General features: G+C 36.4%; 1 protein-coding gene across 1 annotated transcript; it reads right to left on the bottom strand.

The window, feature by feature from the left end:
* Positions 1 to 317: 317 nt before the first annotated feature.
* On the bottom strand, positions 318 to 16,647 carry rab5c (RAB5C, member RAS oncogene family). The gene is made up of 6 exons (XM_067381819.1): positions 16,524 to 16,647; positions 8,173 to 8,537; positions 4,699 to 4,850; positions 2,532 to 2,654; positions 2,360 to 2,453; positions 318 to 2,166 (listed from the first exon to the last, which is right to left on the bottom strand). Exons 2-6 carry the CDS (start codon positions 8,339 to 8,341, stop codon positions 2,039 to 2,041), a joined length of 666 nt encoding a protein of 221 aa, XP_067237920.1. The 5' UTR covers positions 8,342 to 8,537; positions 16,524 to 16,647; the 3' UTR covers positions 318 to 2,038.
* Between the last annotated feature and the right edge of the window lie 5,068 nt (positions 16,648 to 21,715).

Raw genomic sequence — 21,715 nt, 5'->3', positions numbered from 1 at the left:
TTTGGAACTAGAGATGGTAATCGCTAGAAACGATTGCGGTTTAGTTATCCATTTACTGCCTTACAAACAAAATTGATTTATTTAGATAAAACATCATTAAAACAAAAACTCATGTGTATTTTTAACTACCAGCAAGAATGTCTCATGATAAGCCTTTAAAAGGTGTCACGCACAGTATATTTTCTCCTTTTTAACAAGCTGTAGGCTACTCCTAAATAAATGCGTAGTCATTTAGAACCTGATGTATAAAATCAAACCACTCAGATAAGAATAAGACTCCAGGCATATCTGTAACCTTATGAAATAAGTTTTATTGTACATGGAGAGAGGGTCCTCTCATGGGGGCTGCCATGTTATGATCACATGACCAGTCAGATGCTATTTGCCTAATCTCAATAACCACCCTGTTATTAGACACTTTCATTCATGGATTAACTTAATCATGATTGATTGTGAATAGTGACTTTCTACAATAGGATCAGTAACTCAAAACTACTGCGTTTGGTGTCAAGTACAAAACAACTGCCAGCACAACACAAACACCGAGTACTTTACCCATGATGTCCTCCCTTCCACAGCAGCAAAAGAATTCATATTTGAGAATTGTTAATTAAACTGAGCGCCTTTTAACTTCATTTAGTATTGGTGAACAATTAAGGTTCTGTTCCCAACCCTATTTAGGGGAGGAATAAGAAAATGCCTCCAAATCACCACCTATATTTAGAAATAACAACACAACAGACAGAATCTATACCTTCCCCTCCTTTATTGGTAAAATTACAAGTTCTACTAGGTTTGTGTTTTTTCCATTTATTTGCTTTTGTCCATTGCGTCCCTCATTCCTCAAACCCGGCTTTGAGACATCTGGGTCACTGTTCACGTGTGTTGTGCTAGGTCACAAGTGATGCTGAAAATGCCGGTCGAAATAGACGTCCTTCGACATAAAACAGGAGGGAACAATATTGACAGAAAAATCACATGTTGTCAGAGGACAAAGAAATACCCAGTGCACTCTAAGAGACCTTAATTACAAAAACAAGTAAATTCTTACAAAGGTGCTGAATTGAAATGGCTAATGATTGGGGTCATATTCACAGGAAAATAAATGAAAAAAAAAAAGAGTAAAGGAACATCAACATTATCTTATTTTCCCCTCGTAAATATTTGCGATTTTGGTCAGAGGAGGCTGATTTTGCCTTGTGTAATTCATATGTACGGTATTTTCTCCAAGTCTGAATGATTTCAAAAACATTTCATTAATGCAAAGGAAAAAAAAACAACACATTGGAGTTATACCACCTGTTAATGCATTTAGATATACAAGTAGATATATGTAAATGATTAGAAAAGAAGTCTAGCCTATCAAATCATATACTGAATTCATTTGTGCTGGAGTAGTGGACGTCTGAGAGACTAATACAATAGAAATAATACAGGATCTACAGAACAGCCTGACGTAGATGGAAACCAGCCTGTTTTCTCATTCTCCACTCTTTCCTCTCTCCGACAAAGGAGGGATGTGATCAAGGAGAGCAGGAGAAAGATGAGATGTAACTCAATACTGGCAGTATGCATCCACCAAAAGGGAGAGCGCGTTTAAATAGTGGCATCGCCACTAGATTTTTCATACAAATGAGAGCATAAGGAAATATAAGGGAGAGACAACTTGTTTTTCCACCAGCAGCAGTCTGGAATTTCTTTTGTTTTAAGTGCGACTGGTTAAATCTGGTCACATTTGTCTCCTTTTTGTTTTGTCAAAACTATATAAGACAAATCAAACAACTCATAGATGGCAGAGACGTGTGTGTGTGTGTGTATGTGAATGTTTGCATGTACTGTTCTTGGGAGGGATAAATGGTCGAAACATTACCGTGTTGATTTACAAGGGTATCGGTGGCCTGTTTCCAGTTCTGAAGCTCTAACTGGCCAAAGTATAGAGCTGGGTCATAAGTGAATGGATCTCACACTATGGATTCATACTGTGTTTGTGTATCTGTATCAGTCCTTGGGTGCATCTGCCAGCTGATTGGTCCAATGGTTAGTTGCCGCCTCCACAGCACTGGCCGCTTCTGCCCTGAGGTGCTGTCTCCTGTAAGTCGACTCCTCCTCTGGCCCGTCCGCCACTCCCCGCCCCGCCCTGCGGTTCGTTTTTCGGAAGCTTCTTGGCTACAGAAGAAAAATATCAGACATTTCTTCATAAACATACTAGGTTGCTTTGATCTGAATTAAATCAACAGCGGTATTTGAATGATTTGGTGTGGTGTCTAGTTGAGCGTCTTTGCGGCAGGTGAAGCCGGTGTCATGTTGCTGTGTTTTGCTCTGTGCTTGAAGAGAGTCAACAGCAGAGATGATATCGTACCAATAGCCATGAAGATCTCGTTCACGTTCATGGCGGTCTTTGCAGACGTTTCCATGAAGAGTAGGCTGTTGTCGTCTGCGTATGCCTGCGCCTCCTAAACAAAGCATGCAGATGTGTTAAAAACATTTGGAAGCAGATTTACAGAGGTTGTTTTGCGTTCATATAAACGTACCTGAAAGTCAACAGCTCTCTTGTTGGCCAGGTCTGCCTTGTTGCCAGCCAGAGCAATGACGATATTTGGACTTGCCTGACGCTGCAACTCCTTCACCCAGTTCTTTGCTCTAGTGAATGTGTCCTAAGAGAAAGAGAGAGAGAGAAAAACCGTTGGAGAGTAACTGTTAAACAAACGTTTAAGGACCAATCATAGATCAACAGAAGTGTGAAGTGCTATCTTCTTGAACTTGTTCAAATGGTTTTGAGCACCTACAGAATCATGGATGACTTGTAGGGATGTCAAATTAATGTATTAATTTAGTGCAATTAATAATTTTAATGCATTTAGCCAAACCCAAGACACAAACCCGTAACTTACTGTCTAAACGCAAAGCTTGTTGGGAATGTATATTCAATGCTTTACCTGCTTGCAACAATGGAATGTCAATTTAATAGTGCATGTCAAATTATATAGGTTACACTTTATTTTAAGGTGTCAGTGTTACAGTGTAATTATATATTACTGATATAAGTACTGATATAAGTACTGATTAATAATAATTAAAGGGTTAGTTCACCCAAAAATGTCGTTCCATATTTTTGATGAAATCCGATGGCTCAGTGAGGCCTGCATTGACAGTAAGATCGATAAAGGTACTAAAAACATATTTAAATCAGTTTATGTCAGTTCAGTGGTTCTACCTTAATATTATAAAGCGATGAGAATATTTTTTGTGCCCCAAAAAAACAAAAATAATGACTTTTTAACAATATCTTGTGATGGCTGATGTCAAAACACTGCTTCTTGAAGCTTCAGAGCTTTATGAATCAAATCAGTGAATCGGAGCGCCAAAGTCACGTGATTTCAGCAGTTTGATACACGATCCAAATCACTGATTCGACTCAAACGATTCATAATGCTCTGAAGCAGTGTTTTGAAATCGGCCATCACTAGATATTGTTAAAATGTTTTTTTTTTTTGCCGCCGTACAACATATTCTTGTCGCTTTATAATATTAAGTTTGAACCACTGTAATTCACATGAACTGATTTAAATATGTTTTTAGTACCTTTATGGATCTTGAGAGAGGAAGTACCATTGATGTCTATAGTGGCCTCACAGAGCCATCGGATTTCATCAAAAATATCTTAATTTGTGTTCTGGAAATGAACAAAGATCGTACGGGTGTAGAACGACATGAGGGTGAGTAATTAATGACATTATTTTCTTTTTTGGTGAACGAACCCTTTAACTGCATAGACTTATTATAGGTTTAGGGTTAGGATGAGGGTTTGGTTTAGTGTTCAGTTATTACTACAGTAACTACATATAACGTGTAACAATGACACTAAAATAAAGTGTCACCATTATATATATACAGAACACAAAGGTTTGGGGTTTAATTTGAATGAAATTAATACTTTTATTTAGCAAGGATGCATTAAATTGATTAAAACTGACAGTAGACATTTATTTGAATGCATTTCCTATTTCAAATAAATGCTGTTCTTTCTATTCATCAAAGAATCCTGAAAAAAAGTATGACGAACAATAATATTAAGCAGGACAACTTTAATAGTTTAGATTTCAACCTTAATAATATGAAGAATTGTATCTTGAGCATTAAATCATCATATTAAAATGATTTATGAATGATCACGTGACGCTGAAGACTGGAGTAATGATGCTGAAAATTCAGCTTTGCCATATATTTATAATGAACTGATATCCCTATTTATTTACTAAAAACACATGCATATGCATGTTTTTGAAAAGACTTAAAAATATAATATTTTAAAAATTACAACTTAATAAAACACTATATTTTAAGTATCATTAACAAAAAGCCATACACTCACTACATACATTAGCTTAAGGTTGCCAACAGGAATTGCATCGCCACGGTGACTGTTGCTTGACTTTGAGCAAAGGTCTGACTGTATCCTACAGAATAATAATTAACCCCGGCAGTCAGTCAGGTAAAACCTTATTATTCAGACCTTACCCTTCTGCTGAGCACAACACTGTGATGTCAGCCTTTATTAGAGCCAATGCACAACTGACAAAGTCACAGTGCAGCTGAGGTGCCATGCAACTCTCAGCTGGTGAATGATTGTCTGTACAAGACACCTGCCTGATCTAAATCTGACTTAAAGGTTTTGATTTCGTAATCAGGGGCACTTACTGTGTTAGTAATATCATAGACGACGATGGCCGCCTGAGCTCCTCTGTAATACATAGGGGCCAGGCTGTGATATCGCTCCTGTCCGGCCGTGTCCCAAATCTCAAACTTTACTGTTGTATCATCCAGGCAGACTGTCTGTGTGAGGAAAGCAGCTAGAAGGGAAAGAAAAACAGAAATGTTTGAGATGACTGCAATGTGTATCAGTTTGTACGATCAAAATGATACTTTCAGCACTTCCTTACTGCTAAGCTATTTAAGGCTGGACGTGTAGAGAGGAAGAATGAGAAACATGCGTCATCATGATCAGGCCATTTAGAAGGTATTTGACGTTTTATGTAGTTATGTGGAGCAGGATTCAATAAAATGTTCTGGCACTCATCACAGCTGCCTAGGACAAAAAATTTGGTGTTGTTGGAGCCAATAAAAGGCAAAAACAGCAAAAATACATCCTAAAAAAAATAAATAAAACCTTGTTGTTGAAAAGATCAAATCATTACAAAGTTGCTTTTTGTATAGAGCAGAAGGGATGGACATTAAATCACAAAGGGAACAGAAAGTCCCCTTTAATATAATGCATCTCATTACATTTGCATTTTACACTCGCTTTAATTAGTTAAATTTAATTTTCTATTCAAAGAATCCTGGGGGTTTCCACAAAAATCTAACTTTTGACTGGTAGTGTATTAATATATATATAAAATAACAGATTATATGAGATGATACCCTAGCAAACATCTATCAACCACTAGAACAAACCACACAGAAGCACTACGGCACCCACACAGAACACTTCACATCATGACTGTTCAAAAAATGTAGATTTTAGAATACACACTGAAATGACGCAGACACAGGAAGTGTGCGGATGCGCAGAAAAAGAAAGACCATCGCTATTTCTAATCCCTTCAACCTCAAACTTTGTGCTGAGTCAGGTGCCATGGTCACATGTTTGTAGCTCACATTAATTTCTCCAAAGCACTGCGTGCTGCGATCTTTGACCTGCTCACTGACGACAGGATGATGGCATTGAAGGAAAATATTTAGAAGGACAAAAAAAGTGCTGAGAATTTCCTTATTGTGTAAGCATGCGGTATCCTGCCTGTACCAAATGTCACTCCCAGCACTTTTCTTTCCTCATGTCTGACTTTATTCTAGAATCTTTTGCTAAATGTGAGACTGAGCCCTGATGGAACAAATCCACTAATGTCCATAATCTAATTTGCTTAAAGTTCCCCTAAAACACCGACTTAAAAATGGAGGGACACAATAGCACAGGAAATCCTATTGTTGACCGTTTCCCTTTCCTTCTGGTCACTGAACTCTGTCCTCTATCCATGTGAATCAGTGGATAACATAAATCTATCTTTTAAATGAATACCAATTCAAGTGGTATACGCACATGTTTGGTTAAGAGATCAGAAATGTGCACATGCATAACTGATTGTCTGTTTAATACTCCAGTATAACTCATGTGGTAGTCATGTGATTAGCAAGTAAGAACCAGATTGTCTGCTTCAGAGCAAGCCCAGCCCTCTCACCACACATCAACACCAGCCACACAATCTCTTATAAGCAGTGTTCAACACAATCTCACTATGTTGTTATAAAATATTATCCCGTAGCTAATCTTTTAAACAAGACATATTCAACAGTTTCAAAGCATATTCCCCTTAAAATCCATAAATTATGTTAATCAAGGTTTATTTGCACCAAATATTTTGGAGAAGTTTCTCTTTAAAATTATCTAGGCCAGTGTTTCTCAACTGGTGGGTCGCAAACCAAAAGTGGGCAGCAAGACTGTTGTGCGAGTCTCGGAGTGTGCCGTCAAATAATAACAAAAAACAAACAAACAAACAAAAAAAACTTAGTTCTAAATGTTTTTCCGATGCAAGTTATTTATTATGCGTGAACACTGTCAGACGCAGTTTAAGTAAAGCAACTTCATTGTCCTGATTCAATATCTGCGGTCAGATGGGATGTTGTCAGGCTGTATGTCAGTGTCATTATTCTAACATTATTTTTTGTTATAAAATAAAGTCTCTCACCTCAGAAAAACAAACATTCGTCTTGTCAGACGTTATATTGTGCTCGCTCGCAAATAGAGACGTCTGCTGTATGTCACTTCACTATATTTGAAGAGTAAATTAAATTACGAGTACGCAACGTCTTAGGTACCAATAAATTACATAACTGGTATGTCGTGTGTTAACTGGGAAGGATTTGCATGCAGGATGTTCATTCTATTAATCAGGATCAGTGTTCATATGTCTAACAGTTCATGTTAGCATTGTGTTTTACCACAGTAAAAGGCCCCAATATACTCACTGCAAAGATTTTTTTCTTTCTATACTTTTAGTGTAACAGTGTAACGAATAAGTATAGTTAGTATGTGTTGTCCTTGACAGACTAAACAGGAGAAATGAACCGGAAAAAATGTACATGTCAAAGAAGGCAAAGCCTCAGCACACACCTACCTAGTACATCATCTCCACGGACCAGTGGTAGTACAAAGGTGTTTTACTTTTCTGGTAAGTTCGCTTTGGCAAGCTGTTTCGAACTCCCAAAACGTACTCCAATCAAACTTTGTTTTGGCCCGATTTTATTTGGAAGGACATAAAATCAGTCCGTTCTTCGATTTCCTTTGAAATATATTGTGACCTTAATAGTAGTTTCCATAACCTTAAGCCAAAATACCACTATTTTCACTTTGTGTGATTTTCTATATTTTTGATGACTCTGGTGGCTCATACCAACTTAACTGTATTAACAAATACTAGTTTGGGACTGCTACTGAATATACACTTCACCTTATACTGTGTTTTCATTAGTGTTAGTGATATTCTTACAATGTATATGTATGTTAAGTACTAATGGTACTTGTTTACATTTACTTTTGTTCAAATTCCTAATTTGGGTTGCGGCTTAATGACCATGGGAAAATGTGGGTCCCACGGCCAAAGCAATTGTCCTAGGCAGTCTTTGCTACAGTACCTTTAAAGCTATACCAATGACCTCTTTTGCGATCATCAGGGCAAGTCAAGTCACAAATATATATATATATGTGTGAATTTAGGCATCACAACATTATAATGTACAGCATGGATATCGAATATTCATGGATAATGATATTCGTTTTGAGATTTGCAAAGAATACACTGTTCTTTTTAAAAACCAACCATAAAAGAGTGTTAGGTATAAATGCAAAAATAGGAAGAAATGAGCATCACAATTAAATATTCAATGTCAGTCAATACCGATAACTTAGCCGATGACCAATTAGGTACTAATATATATTATGCATCCCTAATATTTTTCGATGTCTTCCGTCTTTCATGCCATAGCTGAAGATAATATACTAGTGAGGAGTTTAGGGCCTGCATGCATTCTTGTAATGCGAGTTCATATTCAAAAATGTGAGGAAAATCCTCCATCCTTAGAAAGAATAAGCTTGGACATTAACACGCTCTGGCTCACCTCCAATAGTGCTCTCCTGGTACTCGTGGAACTGGCCTTTGACGAATCGGAGCACCAGGCTGGACTTGCCCACGGCAGACTCTCCTAGCAAGACCAGTTTAAACTGGCAGATTTTGTTCCCGACGGGGGCGGCACCATTGGTCCGCGCTGGTCCACCTCGCCCCGCCATGCCAACAGGCTGGACAACAGGAGAGGGCTGATTGGATCTGATAGGGGTCCTCACTGGATATGACAGGGGTCCTGAACCAGGATCAATGGAGCTCAGGGGAGGACAGGGTCAAGAGAGAGATAGAGATAGAGAGAGAAAGAATCAGGAAAGGAAGTGAGAAAAAGATGGAGAGATGGCCCCAATTGGATGAATAAACCTAGAGGATAAAAAGAAGAAAGGAAGTTGATCAAAAAAAACATAAATGACCAGATATAATTGGTCATATTATAAAACATTGGACTATGATGCTCCCGAGTTGAGTGAACGGAAAGGACAGACTCATTACAGGCCGTTAACAGCCATCACACCATTCCAGTGCACTAACCATTAACCAGCCACCCCATAATGCTCCAATAAAACTCACTGCAACAAAACAATCTCCTTTACAGATTCCACCCACACTGTGTCGCAATTACAGTAAAAGCATCAATACAAAAAAAAAAAAAAAACGCTAGGTAAATATCAGAGTGTCATGTCACACGTATACTAACCTAGTTCCCCAAATAACCTACACTTATCATTGATCCAAAATTATCTGCACCAAATCAACTGAAAAGGTGCTGAAAAAGGGTCAGAACCTGTTTTGTGTGTGTGTTTTGTGTTATGTGTGTATTTGTTATTTGGAGCTCTACACAGAGCAACATTCAGCTCAGCTTGGGGCCAAACGAATTGAGGACTGTGGCGTAACATTTTCTTTATACTTTTGAAATTGATAAATATAATGGCAGCTGGGGGGAAAGTTTTCTCAACTTCTGAAACATTTATTTTTGTCCAAACTGGGTTTCAGAGTTACATTTTGTTTATTATAAAGTAGCCAAATACAGACAGCAGAGGTAAAGTAGATCACAAAAACAACAGAGCAAATAAAGGTGAGAGGAAATGAATGTGATTATTACAAGAGAGAGAGACACAGCAACTCAGTCTGAGGTCATTATTTCAGCTTGTTAAAGACGGGCCAGATATTCTTTCTGCTGCAGCAGACACAATAATGAGCAGTGGGAGAGAAGAAGAGAAGAGAAGATAGATATCAATAAACGGATGGATGGACCTCCATACTAAATATGAGAATATTCAGGTACTGAGGCCTGGGCTATCACAAAAAAAACACATTTTTCATATAAGCAACATTAAATGAAAGGTGAAAGGTCTGTATCTCCGGTTAATAACTGCAAGAAAAGGCCAATGGAAGTAGGAAGTAGAAGGCAAGCAAAAAAGAGTGAGATTATAGAGAGTGAGATGTCGCTGCCAGCATCAGGTCTTGAGGTTCAATCTGATCCAGAGCATGTGACGGAGGTTTAAAATCGCTCTCACACACAAATTTCTGCAAACTGCATCTTCTCATGCTGTTCAATGTGCTTTGCACAGAAAGTAGTAAAACAGAAACACAACAAGAATGGCAAAAAGGGTTGGCTTGACTATACAGCTGTCTGAATATGATTAATTTCACTCAATATTTGTTGTTTCTTTTTCAAACATTTATTGTAGCTAATTAGATTCAAAATGTTTAAAGTTGAATTCAGTAAAAGTCATCAAATACAGCAAAAATCTAGTTGTTTTATATACTGGCTGCATTCACATTGTCAGTTTTTGGGAATGCCAACCGCATTAACATACAGGTGTGAGTCTCGAAAGGTCCCGTTCAAACAGAAACTTACAGTAGCGTCTGAAATACTGAACGTGCAATGAGAGTCAAGCCTATATTCTTATTCTCTTACCATCACCTAAAGCAACATTGACCAAAGTAATATCATAAGATGGCGACGTCCATAAAACTGAAAAGTCTCATCACTTTTGACACAATAAGAGTCCAAGTGAGCCGCAAGTTCATCCTGCAAATCTAATGAAGATTTGTTGCTTTAGTTGATGGTAAGAGAATAAGAATATAGGCTTGACTCTCGTTGCACATTCAGTATTCCAGACGCTACTGTAAGTTTCTGTTTGAACGGGACCTTTCAAGACTCACACAGTTTCGTTTACACAGAGCAGGTTTTCCAAGAATGTGGTTGCGAGTTCTGAAAATTTACAGGCTTGAATTTGGTTATAGAATGCGGATGTCACTCTGCGAACACTGTGTGAATTGTATTTAAGGGATAGTTCACCCAAAAATGAAAATTATCCCATGATTTACTCACCCTCAAACCATCCTAGGTGTATATGACTATCTTCTTTCAGACAAACGCCATCTGAGATATATTTAAAAATATCCTTAGTCCTCCAAGGTTATGAAAGGCCTTCTGAGGCGAATTGATGCATTTGTGTAAGACAAACATCCTTTTTTTCCCTATTTTTTAAAATAAAACAATGAGCTTCCGGCGCGACAGCCATACGCATTCGACATACGTCCTAAAAGCATTAACTTCCACTACGTAGTACACAATGCCATGACGTACTACACTATGTCCAACGCTATAACACGTAGTATGTCATGTCATTGTGTACTACGTCATGGAAGTTAACGTTTTTTGGACATATGTTGAATGCGTTTGGCTGTCGCGCCAGAAGCTCGTTATTATTTTACTTTATAAAGTTTTAAATAAGGATACTTGTCTTACCCAAATGCATCGATTCGCTTCAGAAGGCCTTTCATAACCCCCTGGAGTCATGTGGATTTCCTCCATAATATGTGGGGTCCCTGTTTGGTTGCCCATATTCTTCAAAATATCTTCTTTTGTTTCAGCAGAGTTGTTTTCAACTCATACAGGTTTGGAAAAATCTGAGGATGAGTAAATGATTTTTGGGTGAACTATCCCTTTAAGGACTCAAAAACTGGACTGACAATGTCTAAATAAATGCCTTAAAAATGAATAAAATAAAAACCTGGAATATATCACTCAGCTGTAAAAACAATACTTCAGATTAATTCTTACAACAAAGGCAAAGAAGCATCAAAATATGGGAATAATTGCACTAGAGAGGGGGTGGAGAAATAGAGAGCATGTTTATGAAACATTTTATGTGATTTTCATGTTCTGATTTTTACCAAATGACCGAAGCATCTTATTAGCAGAAGGACAGACATCATAATGAAAACTTGAAACAGTATCTACAGTATAATGGAGTTCGCAATGTCATTCATGACATCAGACACCCACCACGGAAGGATGGTTTTTACCGTAATGCCACTCTGTTCTGAAACCAAGTGACCAAATACCAGGCAAAGACAACAACGAAATTCCAAAGAAACTCTTCACAGAGAACCAATGTAATTTCCAGTGTAATTATTAATCTACGTCTTCTACCAGAACTAGAGACACCTGATTCACTTCCTGTCATCTATCGGTAAGGCCACCGTGCTGATACCTGTGCGTGCATGTCGGCCTGAATCGCTGGCACCAGCATTCCAATCATTGTGGCTCATTTCCTTTTTATGCAAAATCGCATGCTGAATATACAGTTCAGTGGTATGACCCTTAAATCCAACAAGAAAGAGTGCATTAATACTGTCCCTCCCCCACAGTTCACTGGGAGGGAGGGATCTCGTCAGTGTGGAAATAGGAAATGCTTTTCAGGAAACTGACCAGCTGGAAGGAAATCGCATGCATCACCAAGCCGTCCCGATCTTAAAACAAATATCTGAGAGGGTGTGTTAGAGAGGACGGTCTGTCAGTCTATCTGTCTAAGAAGTTGTTGCAATTTTGCAGAGCAAACACACAGATAACAACGCACCCACACCCTCCCCAACGCCTGGAAGGGCAAACTGACGTGCTCAACAGCTGCATTCATTAATAATACAACTTAACAGATGCTATTATATGCGTCTTGCATAAAAACTGTGTGCTCTCTATCAGACAATGCCTTTTTTCCATCTCTGTCTGTTTGTGCCGGCATGTAATCTACGGCATGTAATCTACTTTGTGCTCCAATTGTTCCTGTTCAAACATTTCATCTTCGGTTCAGCAGATCTGGGTTGTTCAGACACATGTTAGTTGGTTTGTACTTGTAATAAACATGTTTCCACATATGCTGGTGGTAATAAACATTCCTGTACTTGTCTGTTGTTCACCATGACCTAAAGATTAAGGGAATGTTTACACGACAACAATGTACTAAAAACGGAAAAGTTTTTCCTTTGTGTTTTTTTACGTACAGACAACAATGTTGTCAAAATTATCCAATTCACACGGATCCGTGTAAACGACTAAAAATGCTGTATTATGCTGCCAGGCCACTAGTTGGCGATGCTACTTTATAAAGAAACACTATGCGCCTAAAGACTGAACCACAGACTGTAAAAAAAGATGGACGGCGCACCTTCACTCCTACTCCATTGTAGTAACCGATGTCGCCAGTGTGTCTATATGGCGCTGACACCTTGAGTCTCGAGCATAGTGAACTTGGAGCCCGAGTTTGCACAGTAGTGAACGCAAATTTGAGCCGTGATATCAAGGTCTCGCCCACACTCCTGCAAAATCGGTTAATACTGCAGAACAACACATTATGTCGGTGTGAAAAACAGTTCTGATAATGTAGAAATTAAAATTAAAGCTCCAATCTCCTCCCAAAGATGCAGAGAAAAGTCTGTTGGTGCTTCTGTGACTACTTTGCTCAGAGAAGCTGTCAATCTCAGCTGTCAATCATGACACCCATGTTTTTATAGCATTAAATAATTAACTTAAACTTATTTAAAGAAAGAACACTTTAACTAACATCAGCGTGATAAAAACTGCCTAAAATGACAGAAACCATCTTTGGAAGAAAAAATATTTGATGTGTAATTTGACTGTTTAGTTTGCCCCACGATCATTAGATTACATTCACTTTTCAGGACTTGTGTGGCACACTTGGACTGAACGTGTAATATGCATATGCATGTCACCATTTTTTTCCATAAATATGTACTTATGTAGTTTATAGGGCTGGGTGAAAAAAAAAAATCTCGATTTTAATCCATTTTCATTTTTACAAACCGATATCGATTCTTAAATCCCAAGAATCGATTAGTCTAGTGTTGATGAATGAACAGAACATGTAGCGCCTCCCATCCAATAAATCGCAATAATCTTTGTGCTTTGTTACTTTTGATATAAAGCAAAGTCTCAGATTTTAAATGACGTCCATCTTATTATTAGATTAAAAAAAATAAATACAGTTTTGGCGCTGTTTAATGCGTTGTGACAGGTCGCTTTAGCGCCTCATTTAAAGAGAAGCGGCAGCGTGAAGCGCATGTGATCGTCCTCTCCTCCACTTTAATACCAGTTACAGCGCAAAATAAACACGACTAAACATCTGAAGGCATGTTAAAATATACAGTACAACTTACCGAAATCAGTATCATGTCTCGTGTGATCACTCAGTGTCTCAACCTCGGAAAGACGTCAATAAAACAGCTTGTAAACAATGTCACGTAACGTCACATTTACCTCAGAAAAACATATTCAGTGACCATAAACTCATTAGTTAGCTAGAAAAATTAACTATAGAGAGCAGCATTCTGATCATGAATATGTTACGGTGCATATATTTATACATTTTTAATGTTCTTCAATATTTAAAGCATGTTTGAATAAATCAGTTATGACAGCCACAATTTAAATGTTTATATTTCAAAAAACGAATTGGAGTAGAAATGATTATGTAATTCTAAACTTTATTTATTATAAAAAACACAATTGATTGTAATTTAAGTGTTTGTATATAAATAAGTTAATTTTAATCTTCAATATTATTATAGTAGTACCAACTGACTCCCATGTGTAGTTTACAGCATTAGTTGAGAGATTTTTTGGTCCCACTTTATATTAAGTGGCCTTAACTACTATGTACTTACATCAAAAAATAAGTACAATGTACTTATTGGGTTCATATTGAATTGCAATCACATTTGCTGCTATTGAGGTGGGGTACGGGTAAGGTTAAGGAAAGCTTTGGTGGTATGGGTAGGTTTAAGGGTAGGGGTAAGGTGTAAGGGATGGGTCAACAGTGTAATTATAAATGTAATTACAGAAATTAATTACAGATGTAATTACATGCAGGTGTTTTTAAAATATAAGTACAATGTAAAAACATGTATTTACACAGTAAGTGCATTGTATCAAATGATTAATTTAAATGTAAGTACATAGTAGTTAAGAGGCCATGTAGTTAATATAAAGTGGGTCCGATTTTTTTCCTCAAGAAAATTTGCCATGTACTGTACCTGATATACTACATCCAAAAATAATCGATATCGAATCAAAATCGGAATTGAATAAAAAGCATGTGAATAGAAATTGAATCGAATCGTGAAAAGTGTGTCAATACCCAGCCCTAGTAGTTTACCTGGTGAAGATAACTGCATGATTTTCAAAAACTTGCAGTTTGAAACCTGTTTTCAAAAGTTTGTATTTTGGTGAAAATGGTGTTGTGAAATTTTTTTATTTTCAAGCACATTTTAAGTTTAAGTGTTCTAATATTTTATTCTATTTCAGCTTTATTTCATGAATTATTCATTTTTAACAATTGTTTGCTCTATGACTATTCCTGTAAATCACAATTATAAAATTTCCTATTCATTTTGTGAACCCTGTTTTAGTTTGTTTTTTAGTGCCAGCTTCCAGTGAACCCTGCGTAAAACAATATAATTGAAATAGTCATAATCATAAATGGAAAGAAAGAGACTAACAAACACTCAATGGTAAAAAAATAACCTTGATCACACCCTGGTTTCTCATAAAACCCTCAACAACAACACATACTCGTAAAAGTCATCCGTTAAAGGAACAATATAGTAATGGCCATTTAAATCCAATGTGGAAAGAAATGAATTTGATTGCTTTAATGGAAGAAACACAAAAACAGCCTTCTTGATGACCCAAAATGCCTCAAGCAGTTACAAAGCATGCTGGGAAAAGCCACTATGCTCTCCGGAGCAGAACTAGGAGATGAAAGTAATATTCTGTTCCTGTTTGCTCACCTGCAGTGACAGCCAAAAACAAGAAAGCGGCACACAGTAAGTGAGATACATTTCCATCATAATGACATCTCTTTTTATATTAATTCGCATCATGTTATTTTAAGCAATATGTAGATCCTCACACACCAGAACCAACCAACCACAAATATGGCGCAACTCCAGATTCTATATCTCAAAGACATTACGAGACTGTAAAACAGCGCTAAAGAAAGCAGGTTTCACAAGTCATGTGTGCATCAAGTGCCTCCACTGAGCAAAAGTTCACCATGTGCAAAAGGACAGTGAATAGGTGTTATACAAGAAATCAAAAGGTGAACATTTATAATTGACAATACATATTTTATATATATATATATATATATATATATATATATATATATATATATATATATATATATATATATATATATATATACACACACACACAAAATACAAGTCTGAATAGGTAATACGATTGAATTAAATACATTTATATTTCAGTAAACTCAAAATGACCCAGCTAAGAGGTGGAGTGCTGTCATAAAATCATATTGTCACTCCAATCAAACAGCTTTAAGCTCATATCAATGCATTTGCGATCTTGATGATGACTCATCTAGCTGACCTGTCAATCAAGCCTCCTCAGGCCACATTATTGACTTCCTCATGAAGTCCGATGTCTTTCACTTCTGATCTGCACGAGCTCTGACCACAAGCTTCAGCTCAACGCCGGTGAACCTGCTAACGTTACACTAATAAAAAGAGCTGCTAAAAAAAAAGTTTTCGAAAGAGATAAAAAGACACGTAGATATGTAAGACCTGTAGACGTTTGCAGAAGTATCACCTTATTAATCGCAATACAATCTGCGCTCGGCGACACACAGAGATGGGTGTTCGCCTGCACCACAACGGTCAAGTGATAAGCCATGAAGGCAAGGAAGCGCTGCTGTAGATGGTCAAACTTCAGAGCTGCTGATCGGGGATCTGATCTCACACATATATATATATATATATTTACACACCCATACAAGCCTTCTCCATTACACTGAACTTTGCCGTAAGATTCATATTCAGAAGATGACAGATAGAAAGAGAGGCCTGAATTACTCCTTTATTCTGTCGCCCAGGGAAAGATCCAGAGGAGCGGCTCAGGAGCGTCATGAGCATCGGCTAACAGTCTTGACAGTTCATCTGTATCAGTAAACAACGACCGGCTAACAGTAACCTACCTATAAACATACTGCATGAATACTAAAACCAGACAGCGGTTACCTTGAGATACGAGTGCGGCGCTTTCCTCTTTCTGTCAAATCCCTGACTGTCAGAATGAGAGAAAATATTCCCCTCCAGCCGCCTGAAGCGTCTCCTGTCGACGGGCCTTGGCCTTCACTTCCGCTTTAAGGGACGAACTTCCGTAATCCACCTTCTTCCGAGGAGGAGGGGCTTGTTTTTGATAAACAGTTACATTTCGTATCCACAACAAGAATATAATAGACTTTATATATATTTATATAGTTTATATATATATTTTAAATATTTGCCTATACTTTTTCTCATTTTATTTGTTGAAAGGTTGCATATTAAATTATGTTTTTCCTTAAAACTTTTACATGTTTTGAGAGCAAGTTTTTTGTCATTTCCAATTTTTTTTTTTTTTTCAGAATTTTAATTCAGACACGACGATTTTATTTTTCTAAAAATGTGACTTATAGCTTTCGTGTGTTAACACTAAAATTAACACTATTGAAATCATTCTTGTTAACTGACATAAAGCTGAAATAAAACAAAATAGGCTAGCTATATTAGCCTACATTTTGAGTAAAAAAAAAAAAAAAAAACACGAAATGTTGAAATGAGTAAGTTTACGCTGATGCCGCCTTCACGTGCTCTCGGAATTATCGTAAATACAAGTTTCCGCCCACCGATCTCGTAATCACGACTTCAGAAGTGGGAATTATCAAATTTCCGATAGCATGTCAACGCAACATTAAATGACTAAAGCTAAAACCGAAAAAAAAAGAAGAAGAAAAAGGGCTAAATATAGTAATACATAAACATAATAATAAAAATATTAAAAATGACAAAACCGCATACATAAAGTTAAAATTAAATATTTTAGCTTAATTAAGATATTAATAAATACTATAATAGTATATAAATGAATAACACTGATGAAGCACAAGGCAAATCAAAAACCTTCTTTTAAAAATGTCATTGAGTCATTCCACGAAACCGGTACGATTTGGACTTACACATTTTTAGATTTTTTACCAAAATGTATTACTTTTCTGAACACCCCACAACATTAATGACATATTTAACTTCCAGAAAAACATATTTTCCCATCTCAGGCATCAAATCCCTATTATTATTGGTCATTATTTTAAGTTATGTACACTATGGGAGCTCTCTGAATATTATTATAAAATGTATTTGTGATAAAATCAACATTTTCCTATTAATCAGATGTCCCTCACACTAATTCAGTAATTGCAAATATAAAAATTACATAAAATCTCACACTTTTGCTATACTAAAGCCTGAATTGGGCACTTTTTGTGACAGCAACCTCATCATTTTTGATCAAAGGCTTAACTTCAGAATTTGAAATAAAATCAGTATTCTTATGATCTGAACATTTCAGACAGAATTTAACAAACTTTAAATTACTTTTTCATAAACTTAACAAAATAAATAAATAAATAAATATGTAGGCATGACAGGGTTGACTGTGACGGGGTTGTGATTTTTTTGCCCAAAACCTAGTGAATAAATGGAGAGCGCATGACATGCATGATATTAAAGAATCATGAATAATGCTGAAATGACAAAGATAATTTTCACTAGTAATAGTTTTCTATCGTTAAATGATGTAACAGGGTTGAGTCATTAAGCTTGACCAACACAATTTGACAACATAATTTAGTTATAATTATTAAAGAAGGTGGTAACTTGCCTGTGTCTACTCACAATGTTGTTCAGAAGACTTCTATGATGTCACTTCCTATAAGTATCGGTTCATTATTTTTATCGGGGGAGAATGGTTTGTGTGACGGGGCTGAGGGGTTAATGAGGTACAGAACTAAATAATGTGAATTAATGAATAATCATGAATTTACTTAGAAAAAAACATTACCGGCAAAAAAGCACAGAAGGATATTTATGGTAATGGCAAAATGAATGAATGACTTTTTTCTCATTTTATTATTCATATCCTAAATATACTTTCATAGAAGGCCTTGAGGGACATGACAAAATAGGTGGTGTCGACTGAAAAAAACAAAATAATTTCTAATATGAAAATAAAATGTATGTCATGTTTTTTAACATTATTAAAGGAGACATTTCAATTAATACAAAAAGCTTTTAAAAATATATTTTGGTGACCCAGTAGATAAAATACACTGGAAAAAGGTCAAAGGAACTCAAATTGTACCGGTTTCGTGGAATGACTCCATTACCATCACATGTGATGTCAGTTTAAAGTTTAGCATGATGTATTTTATTTGTTGGCCTAGCCTATTTGTAATTCACCCATTTGTCTGGAATGAATTTATATTCTGTTTTATAATAATAAACTAAATAAACTTTAAAAACTTTAACCACTTGTTAACCACAGTCATCTGAGGACCCACAGGACTCTGTGGGCATACAGTCATTTCATATTTAACAATAATAAGGTAATAAGATGTCTTCCCCACAGTGGTTATTAGAAGCAAGCGGCAATATCAATATTTTAGTCTGATCTGAACTGACCCTTGTGTTGTCAAATCAAAACAAATGCATGAAAACAAGATCAGTGGCTCAAGGTCATGTACTAACCAATAATCACCAAGCTGGGGCGCTACAGGCTAATTAAACTTTTTTTTATATCTCAAAAGCTTGTTTTCCATATTTTTTATTATAAGAAACAGTGAGTATTTATATAATATATTTAATTAAACACGACTCATTTTGTGATTACAGAGTTTTCAAGAACTGTTTGTTCTTCAATTAAAACTATAATTAGAGGGGAAAAGGGATGTTGTGTTGTTGAGATGTCAGGGGCGTAGCATTAGCTATTTCAGACGTGAGGGGGACAGAAATGACTAATAGGCCTACCAGTTTTTCCCGACCTTTGCCTAATTGACAGGATATATTTTACTCATGTTTTTAATTGCCTAAGAAATGAAATACACTGCTGAACCACTCTAATAAGATTTCTAAATACATTTTTTTTTTTTATTATTATTTTGTTGCGGCGTTGATAGTGTTGCTATTGAAACGCATGACACATTCGAGTCACGAACCGCTCCGAGTATAAAGTCACAGCTTTTCCAAAATTAGCTTGTTAAGGTTCAGGAGGAACTGTAAAATGTGGCTGCTGTTTTGTCTTGACTCATGAAACACCCTGATACGTCTGCACGAACAGGGTGCACCGGGGTATGTAAAAACATACATTGAAAGGCAGTAGGACATCCTATCGTATCCTTTGGACCGAGGGATATGATTGGACAAACATTTTATGATCAACAACATATGAGAATGACACAGAAGAGAAGATATTGTTGAATAAAGTTGGTATTTTTGTTTTGTTTTTGCGCACAAAAATATTCATGTCGCTTCATAAAATTAAGGTTGAACCACTGCAGTCACGTCAACAGTTTTAATGATTTCTTTAGTAGGCTACCTTTCTGAACCTTGAAAATGTTGATTTTATTTTTTGTCTATGGACAAGTCATAGCCTATACCTCTCGGATTTCATCAAAAAATACCTTAATTTGTGTTCTGAAGATGTACGAAAGTCTTACGGGTGTGTAACGACAGGGTGAGTAATTAATAACAGAATTTTCATTTTTGGGTGAACTAAGTCATCATGGAATTTATATAAAGTATAAAAATCATAGAATAAGGCAGAAAATATGCTATATTTTACAGTTTCTATACTGTAATAAAGGTTATGTCGATTAGTACTGCATTATTCATATAATTTATTTTAAGGAATTTTTTTTTTTTGAAAAACATGTACACCGACACGCATGTTGGCGCAATCGTGTGTTTATTGTCTTCGCCTTTCATCAGTCATAAACGTTTCTTCTTTTTATTCAGCTACACAGCCATAGCTGGATGCCTTTGACCATAAGGGATTTCCTGCGCGACTATTCATCCCTCGCGTCTTTTACGTCAATATATGATGTTTTTCGCATTTCAAATTAAAGTTCTAACATTTTATTTATTAAATAATTTTTTAATACATTTTTACGGCATCTTTGAGGACCACTGAAGACTCCTCCCCTATAGTTTCATTACGCATATTTGATGTTTCAACGGGCTACAAACTCTGTCATTGTGCCTTTATTTGTCCCCACTCACATCTGTCAAATTAAATCTGATCATTTCTACAATGTTAGATGCAACAAACATAATTACCACCCAGTGGTATATGTAGAACTATCAGTGAGCAGCGTGTTATTAAAGTTGTGCGTAGGTGGTGAATACACATATGCTGCCATTTTCTCAACCACTGCTTTATGCTCTTAATAATGCACTAAATTTTACTCAGACACACAGCAACTGTTTCTACTCATTATCTGAGAAATATTCAATAAATGAATACCTTTAAAAATACATTTCTTTCACTATATGGACAAAAGATTGACAGTATACAGTAGGCCTACTTTATACTTTCTACCTCAATGTCTTACTCGTCTGTCCATATGCTGGCAAGACTCTACCCATCAGCCAATGTTCCAGCTGCATTTCAGATAAAACAACAGAAAAAGATGCACAGTCTACAAATATATGGATATAGAAATAGATAGCCTTTATGAAATGTTGACATGAGGCATTCATGGGCCTGGGGAGGAACTGAGAGATAACAGGTTGTTAGTAAGATTATCCCACTACCAAGCAGCATGTGTGGGTAGCCTCCTGCGGCTAATGATGTGTCTGGAGCCCTGATGTAGACAGAAAGAGAGAAAGAGGGAGATCGTGGGCGTCTAAAGAAACATCTCTTTGGAGAAGGTCTGTGCAGCATAGCCGTTCTCAGTATGTGCTGTTTAAACTAGATTTTTCCAATATCTTTACTTAGATGTAAGGTTAAGTATATTCTGATGTTACAGTCACATAAACAGAATAATAAAACAACAGTTATCATGTTGATTTCAGATAGTTTCTATGAAAATGATAACCCAATGTTCTCTTCATGTGACAGTGTAAAGCCTATAAATAACTGAAGGTTAGATTTTGTGAATATTTTAGATGAAAGTCAGCCTGTTTTGCTCATATTTACCAAGGTTGCCAGTATTAGTGGAAGGCACTGGACTGTATCTTTCAACCTGTTGAAAGAATTTTTTATTTTATTTAAGGATAATCGATCAGCTTGAGAAATACTGTAGAGCTAAAACTATTGCCGCTATCAGCCACAAAGCAGCTTAATTAACTGCCAATACAATCTGCCAATACAAAGGAGGACAGCCTGGTTT

Source organism: Chanodichthys erythropterus, chromosome 3 (assembly GCF_024489055.1).
Source record: "Chanodichthys erythropterus isolate Z2021 chromosome 3, ASM2448905v1, whole genome shotgun sequence".
NCBI classification, from domain to species: domain Eukaryota; kingdom Metazoa; phylum Chordata; class Actinopteri; order Cypriniformes; family Xenocyprididae; genus Chanodichthys; species Chanodichthys erythropterus.
The sequence above is the reverse complement of the archived record's forward strand: the minus strand, read 5'-3'. Positions and strand labels throughout refer to the sequence as shown.

Excerpts from the sequence above, each read along its gene's own strand:
- rab5c (XM_067381819.1), bottom strand. The coding sequence starts at position 8,341 with ATGGCGGGGCGAGGTGGACCAGCGCGGACCAATGGTGCCGCCCCCGTC. Across the intron at positions 2,454-2,531 it reads AGAGAGCTGTTGACTTTCAG|GAGGCGCAGGCATACGCAGA; the intron begins GTACGTTTATAT and ends TGCTTTGTTTAG. Across the intron at positions 2,167-2,359 it reads CGAGATCTTCATGGCTATTG|CCAAGAAGCTTCCGAAAAAC; the intron begins GTACGATATCAT and ends TTTCTTCTGTAG.